Source organism: Acartia tonsa, chromosome 2 (assembly GCF_053477335.1).
Source record: "Acartia tonsa isolate MP-2025a chromosome 2, ASM5347733v1, whole genome shotgun sequence".
Classification (NCBI taxonomy): domain Eukaryota; kingdom Metazoa; phylum Arthropoda; class Copepoda; order Calanoida; family Acartiidae; genus Acartia; species Acartia tonsa.
The window spans coordinates 5,743,830-5,755,860 of record NC_137261.1 but is presented as its reverse complement, the minus strand read 5'-3'; the positions used below and the strand labels follow the sequence as shown (position 1 = coordinate 5,755,860).

General features: G+C 32.0%; 3 protein-coding genes across 4 annotated transcripts in view; 1 reads left to right on the top strand and 2 right to left on the bottom strand.

Annotated features, from left to right (window-relative positions):
- Positions 1 to 12,031, bottom strand: part of SsRbeta (signal sequence receptor beta) — a 417,378-nt gene that overhangs the window by 46,521 nt on the left and 358,826 nt on the right. The window lies entirely within an intron of this gene.
- On the top strand, positions 275 to 8,937 carry LOC145334867 (uncharacterized). Its single transcript, XM_080180476.1, has 14 exons — positions 275 to 344; positions 1,118 to 1,172; positions 1,483 to 1,548; positions 1,917 to 1,976; positions 2,748 to 2,790; positions 3,468 to 3,521; positions 4,390 to 4,449; positions 4,951 to 5,018; positions 5,775 to 5,832; positions 6,360 to 6,446; positions 7,477 to 7,561; positions 7,766 to 7,820; positions 8,191 to 8,251; positions 8,802 to 8,937. The coding sequence occupies exons 1-14, from the start codon at positions 290 to 292 to the stop codon at positions 8,844 to 8,846; spliced, it is 852 nt and encodes a 283-aa protein (XP_080036602.1). The 5' UTR covers positions 275 to 289; the 3' UTR covers positions 8,847 to 8,937.
- Positions 7,845 to 10,319, bottom strand: LOC145334893 (uncharacterized). Its single transcript, XM_080180514.1, has 2 exons — positions 9,445 to 10,319; positions 7,845 to 9,149 (listed from the first exon to the last, which is right to left on the bottom strand). Exons 1-2 carry the CDS (start codon positions 9,904 to 9,906, stop codon positions 9,015 to 9,017), a joined length of 597 nt encoding a protein of 198 aa, XP_080036640.1. The 5' UTR covers positions 9,907 to 10,319; the 3' UTR covers positions 7,845 to 9,014.

The following is a 12,031-nucleotide window of genomic DNA, read 5'->3' as shown; positions in this document are numbered from 1 at the left end:
AAATGTCCTATTGATTTCAAATTTGGCATGGCGATTCCTATAACAACTCTATTTTCGTTACTAAAGTCCGTACATCCAAATTAAAACATGCTGATTTTCATTACTTTTTTTTTGTATGATACTGTTATCCTATTCATCTGATTTTTTGGAATAATGATTCCTAGGACAATAAGGTACATTATTATAAGTAAGGCATCTCTAAAATCAAATCTTGGAAAATAAAGTATGTCCTTTTAATTTATCCTGTATTTATAAGCAATTGTACAATTTTGTTTAAACTTACAAATTAATGTTCTGCTTCAGAGGTAATACTGACGGCGAATATGGATTTTATGCAAAAACAGGTACTTTAATAGTATTTCCTTCATAATCAGACTGATCCTCAGGTGGAATTGTAAAAACTTTATCTACTTAAAACTTGTATGGACTTAGTCCTTTTTCAAAATTTATTAATTACCTCTTTGGGGTAGGATTTTCTTTTGATTTCAAGTGATAATCTAGAGAAGCATCTTATAATCTTATGCATGTAATAGGATGCGATACTATAACGCCCACTGGGTAGGATATTAGGTTAAGTAACATTCTAACAGACAACAAACACTTTTATTGCACGACCTTGGCTTTGCCAAACCGTGCATGGTAATGAGATGCTCCTGTATGTATATTTGCCAAGGCACTCCCTCTAATCTCACTATTAGTGTCACCTGCTAGACATAGCAGCAGTAGGAACCATTTTGACGTCTCTGGTATGATGTGGTGAGGAACAGATTGGAACCCGACACCTTCCTGAAAGCAAGCAGGCACGCTATCATTTACGCTAATACCGCAGGTTCACCACAAATTCAACTTCGATTGGAAATTTTGGGTATAGTCTCTTTCGTAACATCGCTCCTTATGGGGCGATTCTTCGTATTTTTCACAGTAGCTTTTCTCCTATTTCTCCTGCGGGGCCAATTACCTAACCCTGTGGGGCAATCACCTAACCCAATATAATCTAACCCAACCTAACCTAAAATAACCTATAAAAAGCCATTTTAAAAATACGACGAATCGCCCCTTATGGGGCGATGTTACGAAAGGAACTATTCCCGAATTTTTTTTTCTCCATATATTTAAGGCATTAATAACGAGGTTGCTGATTGGTCAATACAATATCATAGAAGCTTTGGAAGGTAAATTAATTTTGTTCATCTAAAACATTATTTTAAGAGTATTGCTACATGAATACACTTACAGCAAACGGTATAGAAAAAAAACAACCTTTTTATTCAATAAACTTTTCAGTATGCCTTATGCAATATCCGCTGGATTGGAACTGGTTTTCAGTCATACTGAAAATTCATATATAGCATCGTATTTCAAACAACTTTCCACAAATTAAAATAAAGCTGTCTATAATAGAATACGATAAATAAAGAATTCTTTTTTACATAAAGATAATAGGTACAAATGCACTTGTACTTTTGAAGAGTTTATTTTAAGATGCCATACATTCTTCCCCTCACAACAACTTCGCAGTCTTGGTGTATACTACATAAAACTTGTTGGGTAAGTATAAATATAAAATAGTTTTTTCTTTTAGATATATGTATTAGATTAAGATATAAATTCTTTTAAACATATTTGAGATCAAGATCAGTTTATATTTATAAGAGCAGATATATAGAAAAGATGTATATACAGATAACTACCTCCCTCCTTTATCAATGACCTTTTTCGTCTGCTAGCAAATTTTTTCTGTTACTTGAATGTGTTGTTATTCCCGTTACCATTGGTTGATTTTTAATGACCCAATTGAGAGTCGGCACAAGGTCATTGCGATAGGAAAAATGAAAATATAGTTATTTAACCCTTTCTCCCTCTAGTGTTACTTTTGTAAGTTTAATAAATAATTTATCTGTTTAAATATGTGGTAGATTACAAGACATAAAAGTATACCTAAATCATCCTGGTCAATGGTTGGATCTATCTGGCAGGTATAATAAACTATACGATTTTTCCTTCAAATGAAGAAAGTATTTTTATCATAGACGTCCAAGGGGGGGGTAATGGGGCGATTATCCCCCCAAAACGAATTTAGGAGGGGGTATTTACCCCCCCCAAAATAATTTTGGGGGGGTAAATACCTCCCCCCAAAAAATAGAAAATCTCTAACAAAAAAAATTTTTGCGCGCTTCGCACGAATTTTTAATACTAAATTTTTGATAAAATTTAAATTACCCCTCCCAAAAATTTTACCCCGGGGGTAAATTTTGAAGGGGGGGTAAACAAATTTTACCCCTGCCAACAGATTTCAGGGGGGTAATTACCCCCCCAAGCAAATTTTACCCCCGGGGTAAAAATTTTGGGGGGGGGTAAAAAAAATTTGCGGCGCGCTTCGCGCGCCATTTTACCCCCCCCCCAAAATAAAAAGCTTGGACGCCCCTGATTTTTATTATTTGCCTTCCTAATGGATTTATTATTACTTGGATCTTACACAAGATTTTCATGTTTTCTAAAAAAGTGAAACCTGTAGTTGGCTAAAATAATTTTCTCCCCGATCCTCCTGTTTCCTACTGGATAAACTAACTGGCAAATAAATGACAGAAGAAATAGCAACTAAATTTCCCCTTGTCCTAATATCCACATATTCGTCCTTCAATTGCCGTCCTATTATGTAAAAAGTGCTGATGGGATTACCTTCTGACTATCTAGTCTTGAATAATAACTGTGTATTGCTATTAAATACTTTAGCTTAACATTTACAGGATGGGTTACAAGATATTTCTAAATGAACGCAAAGAAATGCAGGTTAATTAGGATTATTACGTTAAAAGCAAGGCTCAATTATGGATAAGGCATGTGTGTATGTCCTTAGCCTATCAAGGCATTTTATAATTGACTTTTTATTAGATTACTAAAAAATATTCTTCAATATCAAAAGCTCTGATTCTATACAGTTTGTCTTATTGTCTTTGTTTGCTTTGCATCGTTCATATTCTACATTTTTAATACTCTAAGTTTCATTAAGATTTGTCTATTAATTAAGATGCTAGATCGATTCCTAGATTTTTTAATTTTTGTAATTTTCTCGACTCCTATTCAAAATAGACGGCTGAAATTTTTATGGATAGAATAAATTTACACTCTAAATTTTTCAACTAAGTTTCATTAAGATTTGTCTATTAATCGGTGTGCTAGATCGATTTCTGGATTTTCAAGTTTTCGTGATTTTCTCGACTCCTATTCAAGATAGACGTCTGAATTTAAGTTCACATTTTACATTTTTTCCACCAAGTTTCATTAAGATTTACGTTATGGATGGGGTGCTAAATCGATTCCTAGATTCTCACGTTATTTATTTTATTAAGTTTCATGTTAATTTTTTATGACACTGCTTTATAAATATTTTATTTTTTTCCGGATGTCCATCCATAATTCTAAAGCTTTGCTTCTTTTGTATGTTGTCATCCTTGTTCTATACTAAGGTAACTTGGTTGTATGCAAAGATGTTAGATGAAAATATAAAGACCATACAGAAGGTAAATAAAACATATTTTTTAGTGTGAAACATTATCAAGAAAAACAGTTTAAAATGTCAAACTAAATATTTGCAAATGACAATGGATATATTATAATTACTTGGATCTTACACCAGATTTATGTTCTATTATAAGTGAAACTTACAGCAGGCTAAAAGAACGATTCTCTCCTTAACTGACCAACAAACGAGTTCCATGTTAGCAAGCCAAATTTAGACAATTTTGTTCCTGTCCTTATATCCATGTGTATTCTACATCCATTCAAATATCAGTATTTTCTTGAATAAATTTTAGCGTATTCCATATTAAAATTAAAATCAATCTGTTATTTTAAACATTTATAATCATTAATCTTTATTATTTGTTGTTAATGATGCAAATAAAACAACATTTTTTTCGCCAGACAATAACTTAGATTTTAACAAACCCTAATGATTTTTAACCCTCCATTCCATAGTCATGCAACTAAAAGGTGTGTATAATCGGCATTGCTAATTGAAAAGCTCACTAAAGTCTAGACATCACTGTGAAAAAAATGAAACAAGCTAGCTTTGAAGAAAATAAAAATAAAACCTATTTCACCGACCTTTTAAAGAGGCAAAAAAGTGATTTATTCATTCTTTAAAAAATCAATTTCAAAATAGTTTTTTTCAAACCTAATAATTTTCAAATTATTTTTGTTGTTTTGTTAGTACTTATGCAAACAATATTCTTCAAACCTTGATATGACATTTTACAACTAAATGTGCCTTTTTAGTCAAACCCACAAATAAATAAGATTTAATAAAAACAAAACAAAAATATTATAAACAGTACTTATCTGCCCACCTTATACTCCACCCAATCTGTTTTATGATTTAATTTTTAGGGCTTCAAATGTAATCGAGGAAAAAGTTACAATGATTGTATGTATCAAAAATTGTACGAGGTAATTCATTGTTAAGCATTACTATGTCAGAAATATTTTTCTCAGCTCTTATTTAGGATACGGCCATATCATCGAGTATTAGTTCCATTGGAGATTCTTCATAAGCAATATATATAAAGATTATGAAGGTTTCGTGATTTTCTGTTTATTTTATACACATCAAAGGGTGGTGGTAAAGAGGGTGTTTAGTTACCCCCCCCCCCCCCCAACACACAAAAAAATTAAAACTCCTCAAAATTTAAAAAAAAATAGATTGCCCTCCTTAAACCTTTGAAACCCCTCATTTTACCCCATCAAAACAAAAAGCTTGGACGTCAATGGTTTATTTATAATCATATTTTCTTTCCTTTTTTATGACACTATTTATATCACATTACATATTATATGTATTTCAATATTTTTGTTTGTCCATCAATGATTTTTGTGCTCTTATGGATGTTATTATTTTTGTTTATTGAACTATGTTCCCATAAGCAATTTTAAATAAAATATATCTTGTAGCATATGAAAAGAGAGACAACGACAAAATGTACAGTACCTTACCTTCCTAATAATGATAATATTTGTAGGTAAAATTTAACATCTATAATACAAAGTAGAATGATGTCTGTCCGTCCGTCCGTCTGAAGCTTAAGATCTCTGTAAACACTGAACCGATTGGATTCTACTCTTCAGGGTATATACCTACTGGTCCTGTGGTGGTTTTATGCTATTTTCTTGGGGGGTGGGACACCCCAAACCCCCCCAAAAAATGAAAAATACTCCCCCTCCAAATAATTTTTTTTTCTTTTTAATACTAAAATTGCTCCCCCCCCCCCAAATTTTTTTTTATTTTTCTTTTAAATCTAAAATACGAAAAATTGGTTTCATTAAACCTCTTGGGACGAAGCCTCTAGAGGCTAGGGGCGAAGCCGCTAGTGTTAATATAAAGTAAGGAAGAACATCTGAACATTGGGGCAGATATTGGAATATATAATTAGACTTTTATCAGGGATCTTAAGGGATAAGCACAGAATAGGGTTATCTTGTAATCTTTGGGGATAGAACAAAGCACAATAAACTACTTCTGTACATTTAAATTATTTGTAGAAAAGTGTGAGCACTGCTGGTTTAAAACCAACAAATAATAAAACGTAGTTGTCAAACTTTTGCTACTAGTCCAATGGACTTTAGTTTTTTTTTAAATCCCAAAAATTATTCAATTTCCTCCCTCCACATGCCCACTGCAGATATTATGAGAGAGTGGGGGGGGGGGGGGGGGTCTAAGGTCAAGAATTTAATATAAGGAAAGCACAAATTTTTTCAAAATAAAATTTTTAATACAGAAATGAGTCGGACAGAGATATAGCGTATGATATTCATTACAGCAGAGTAACAAATCAGGTGATCACATTTTAATATTTTGAAAGCTTAGTCTTCAAAATAAATGTATTTATAATTTATATTATTTTTCGGGAAGAGGGGGGGGGGGGGTGGTGTTACTCAAGCCCAAAATATTCAAAAACCTTTCAAAAAATGTATTTATGTAAGAATTTGAACCTACGTTAATAAAATAATTCAAAACTAATTTGATTATTAAATCAATTTTACAAGGTAATTTTAACTTTTAAATAATTATGTAGAAAATTAAGGTTAGTGAAATTTAATCGGTGCTTTCCCCCAATGTGCCTTAAACCATTGAACCCCTTCACCCCTCCTTATCTCCTTGAAAATTGAGGTTGTGGATAGTTTTTTTTCCTTTGACTAATCCCTGCGGACACCTGCCTGCGAGGTTATCCACTAACAAATATAATGTAATCTAAGTAATAAACAAATAAAACCTACTTCCTCTTATTTTCAATTTATATTTTTTTAAAGGGGGGGGGGATTCTGGGCTTGTTTAATTTAATCTAGATAATTATCTAATTTAGATGGGAGATTGTCCAAATCCATGTGATTTCTTGATTATAAATGTTGGCGGTCAAAACAAAATAGATATTGCAACAAACGAATCCATGGTAAGGCCAAGAAAGAAAGAAAATTTTCTATGTTCTAAAAATCGAGGCTTTTTTATAATCAGGGTCGGTCCATCTATAATGGATAGATCTTAGCGATAAAATAGGCATGTTAGGATAGACCTATCGATTTCAAACCTGCCATGATTTCTGTATTAGTTAGGTACGATTTACAATGCGTAGCAACTCTTTAAAGTTTAACAACGTTCCTTTGGTTAGCGAGATCTTAAGGTAAACAGAAACAGATAGACATCCTGTTGCTTTTAAATAAGGATATTGCTGCTGCAGTTTGCATAGGAAAAAGATTGTAGAAGCTACTGTCGCGTCCCGAAAAATGAAATTAAACTGATATCAAATGCTATTCTTAATTCAAACTGCAAGTTTTAAATATCTTTACATTCATAGGTAATAAGGAAGTCGAATGATATTTTTAAATTTTAGTAACTTAAGGGGGGGGGGGGGTTTAATGCAACCATCTCGTAATCAATGTAAAAATGGCACTTAGAATTTGAATTTCGATCTGAAATTTTGCATGAGTAATCCTTGGTAGGTCTATTTTCCCTAAATCGAACAAAAAGTTGAAAAAATAACAGCTAACGGCTCAGCCGTTTAGCCGTTTTTTGGCTATTTTTAGGGCAAATCTGTCAAAAATTACGTAGAAATCAACATTTTAAAACATATTTTTGCTTTAATTCATGTGAAATGATACAAAAATAATATTTTTTTAGATTTCTAGTACCAGCAACTACCGGCTAGAATCGTTAAAAAACTTTTTGGATCGGAAAAGAGCATTATGTGAAGAGAGGTTTCGTGATTTATTTCCATACAAAAAAGCCAAAAAATTACTAAGCGGCTGAGCTGCCAGTCGTTAGCCGTTACTTTTCCAACTTTTTGTTCGATTTAGGGAAAATAGACCTACCAAGGATTACTCATGCAAAATTTTATATCGAAATTCGAATTCTAAGTGCCATTTATACATTGATTACGAGATGGTTGCATTAAAAAGCCCCCCCCCCCCCCCCCTTTTTTTTAGTTGTATTTGTATTTCCAATCTCGGACTGCTGTAAATGAGGAAGAACTACTCTATACACCATTATCCTTGTTTGCTGAAATTGGAGGTAATTTCCTGGTAAACCTGTTCTATTAAAATCAATCTTTTAAAGTTTTCTTTTTCTATACTTTTATTTTCTTTTTATTTTGGGGGAGGATATTTTCTCATTTTCTTAGTAGAAACAACCTAGGAAAATTCACACCGTCCCATCAAATACCCCTAGAACAAAGCTTAGCCACTAGTTTTATTAAGAAAGTAATATCTTTGTCAGGTTATGTTGGACTACTGATGGGGTTTTCTATTTTCCATGTTACAGATCTTTGTAGGTAAACAAATCATGTAAAAAATCATTTACTTTAAAATTTAAAGAATAAGTAAAATGTACCTTTACAATTTTTCAATAAATTTTTATTCAAACCTTTTAAAATTAATCATAGATCATGAATGTGAAAAACATAACATAGAAAATTACAATAAAGCTTTTGTCTGATTGCTTACGGAAATTTCGATGTCAAAAAAATCTTTTAATTAATTTATTAATTTGATCTTCATTGGAAATATGTCTGACCACTCTATCAAACTTGTGTGATACTTTTACTAGGCCTATTTGACTATAAGCATGAGAGTTTTATATACAAAATTTCAAAGAAAAAAAATGCTGCCTCATACTTTTATTTGGCCAATTATCTGTTTTAGTGCACTTGCAGACAGAAAAATAAGGAAGTATCAACAAATAATCGACAATGAAGAAACTGAGGTAAAGTTAAGCCGGGATACACAATTTCAAAGTTTGAAATTTGATCAATGAAAGTATGGTGTTGTGGTATTACAAATAATAGAAAAACTTATCAGACTAAAGTTACCTAATACAACAGACAGCGTAAAGTGCCACCAAAAAAATGACGTCATACAATAAAGTTGACCAATGAGAGACCAGTATACACTGTAATTGACTGCATGACGTCATTTTTTAGTGCCACTTTACGCTGTCTCCTAATACAAATGTTTTTCTCTCGACTGTATAATTGTTTTTACTTTCTTGTAAGAAATTAAAGTTTTTAATTGATTGTTAGGTGATATCAGCCCTATGTAGAAGTTTCTATCCTTACAAGGCTCATTTAACCCATACTTAACCTTACCTAAAACAATCATAAAAAATACTTTTTTTTATAGTTTTTAGTAGTTCATACCTATAGATTAACTTTAAATCTATATTTTTCTAAAGCCGAGAAGAATATATAGGTTATTAAATAAGAATTCAACATGAAAAATATTAAATGATTATTCAAAAAAACATTTTTTTTCAGATAACTCAAATTCAGCCCGAAGAAGAAAACAAAGCAACCAAATGAAAAAACAAAACTTTCTACTAATTTCAAAAATGCACATTTATTACAAAATTGTATTATTTATTTAAATGAGTTTTAAAATAAAAAGTTTTTTTTTTCTGGTAAATGCTAAAAGTTTTAAAATTATTTAGGCAAAAATGAGGACCACGGGTTTAGGATACAACAAAATACTTAATGTTTCTTTATTTTGGCGAAAATATCAACACCAAGATCAAAGAGTGCAATGACACAGAGTCCAAGCCAAAGTCCGAGTGAGCTACCAATCTCAACAATCAGGCTAAACTTGTCATAGCTACTCACCTCTTCCTGACAAAAAAAAGTCTTGCTTAGTATATTCAAGACAGGATTACTTTTTTTGTAAAAGGGATATAAAGCTTTTAAAAATCATCTAAAAAGTTAAGAGTCTGAAGCTAGAGATCTCTGATAATACTGGTCCTAACTTATTGTACTTTTTAGGGAAGCTTTATTAATGACTTAGGGTGGTTTTATGACATTTTTCTAACTTCCACCACCTTTCCTTAGAGGCTAAAAAGATAAAAGTCCAGACTGGATAAAATATAAGATTTAGAAACAAAGCTTAAAATAATTATTAATTTTTCACCTTTACTGTAATTATCTTTGGATATCTAAATCCAATCCAATTCACAGATTCTTCTCTTCTAGATTCTCCACTAAGCCTTACATCATAAAGAAACTGGGAGCAAGGAGGTTTACAATGGTCATGTTCATAGTCAATAAAACTCCTAAACATACTTTTCAAAATCAGAGAACGTAGATAGGATTCACCCTCTTTAGTTGCATTAAAAGGACTGGTACAAATAGGACCTTCTAGATCCCTATCTTCAGCTGTTCGAAACCAAGGTGGATAACAACCAAGGTAGTATAGAAAATTCTTCTCCAATTGTCTTTGAATACAATCTCCATAGCCATGTGTTTCCGAGTAGTCCGTACAACCATCTTTGTCAGATCTCTGTATTGCCTTTGTTATTCTAATTGTATAGAATGAACTAACAGAAAAGTTATTGCCAACGGGTATGCTTGGGTTATCTCCAATCATTGACATCTGATTTTGAACAAGGTTGTTGTATTAAATATAAGAATAGTTATTTATCGCATTCTATTGTAAAGAGCTTTCTGCTGATAAGATTAAAACCAGTTATGTCCGGCATGAGATGTGATGCTGTCTAAAATGGTGCAAAAAATGGGGACAAATTTCAAATTGTTTTGGCGTGTGACGTCATACCCCCATCTCTTTTCTAGGGGGTTTCTTTCCTCCTTCCCTTTTCTTTCCCCTCACTTGTGACGTAAATAAACAGCCCTGTCAAATCAATTTGAAATTTGTCCCCATTTTTTGCACCATTTTAGACAGCATCTGAGATGTCCAAGTCACGGACAAACAAAACTGGGTACATTTTTATATTCGTAGAAGACTGGATAAAATACGATACATGATTTTTCATTATGGCTTAGAGCCGGTTCTAGACATACTGATATTAATCGGCTTTGAAGCCATACTGGACAATTAAATTATATTATTCTTTTGGTATATGACTAAAAACTAGTGCCAGCAGCCATATGGCTTTATACCTTAAGGCGTAAAGGATACTTAGTGACTTGAAGGAAGAATCAGGCATCTCTCTAAGCCGTAAACACCCTCAGCCTAGCCAGCTAAGTTTAAATTCTGGAGCACTCAGCCGCAAACTTGCAACTGCCGAGCCCTAATAATTAAAACTATCATAAATCAACAATCTTTCCTTGTGGATCCTGTAGTTAATTTGCATTCCTGGATCTAACATGTAAAAGTTTAAGGCTGATGTAGTTCCAACAAACATCAATTTATCATGCACTTCTATTTCCAAACAATCTATATAGGGCACAAAAAATTTGAATCTTTTTGTTTTCACATCCTTACCATAAAAACTCATTGATATCTGATCCCTGCTCTCAAAAAGATCAATATTGGCCTGTGTCCAATTTTTATTCAGAGCAGGATCTCCATTCCAAGTTGTAATGTTTTTGTTTTGAAGTTTTCCAGTAAAGAAATTTCCCACCCAATCATATCCAAGGCTATTTACTTTAGGAGATGATCCATCACATGCAAACAATCTGTGAAATGGAAAAATAAAACTCACTATTCAACTAAAATACTCAATGAGCCCAAATAAACTAACTTATCAGGCTTTTACATATTTAAAATCTAGGCTTAACATTTTTAAAAATAAATTTATTGATAACCCTAAAAAGTTTTTCTGTTAATCTTTGTGCTAAATATAATATGTTTTCTAAGCCTTAATACAAATGTTTCAGTTTCAATTTTCTTAGGCATAATCATAATTTATTATGTAGTTTCCTAGCACTTAAAATATATGTAATTTTTCTCTAATTTGAAATAAAAAATCTGAAATAAATCCTCCAGCCAATGAAAAAAAAACATGTAAAAAAACTACAGAAAAAAATGAATATTTACACCAAAACATTACAGTGTATCTAGTTTAAAGTTCTGGATAATATTTTTCACATTCCTAGGCTTATGCTCTTCAAGGTTAAAATCCTCCTGTGATACTTGTTCAACAGTTGGAGATTTACAATATTTGATCAGGGCTAATGTACTCTGGTACACAAACAGTACAATTGAGATGAGCTGCAGCACAATCCTCACTCTACTTACAATTTCCATGATAAAACAGAATCTGTAAATATATTTATGCCAATAAAGGCTTTTAATAAAAACAATGATGTCAAAATCCAGAATCATATCATATAAATACATATGGTTGGTTATATGAAGGAACGAACATGATTAATCAAAAATAAAATTCAAATAAAAAAGTCATCATGCAAGGATGCCCAACCTTTTTTTATTGTAGGTTTGGAGAGGGGGTCCATTTTAATTCCACCACAGGGATTAAAAAAAATTCCCATAGGAGATGATAAAACCGCATTTATAATATAAAAATCATATGTCTCCCATTGCATTACTAAAAGACAGACGGACAATAAGAATTATAGAAGAGACCCATTAAATGGAGAAATCTCCACTAAAACATTTCAGCTGTCTAACTCAAATAGCTGCTGATAAAACTTCTACCCCTAAATGTAGATATTTAACAGATAAAAAAGCAGTGTCATCAAAATTGATAAATTCGAAATTATTTCAATCTTTCAGTTAAAATGCATAAAACATATAC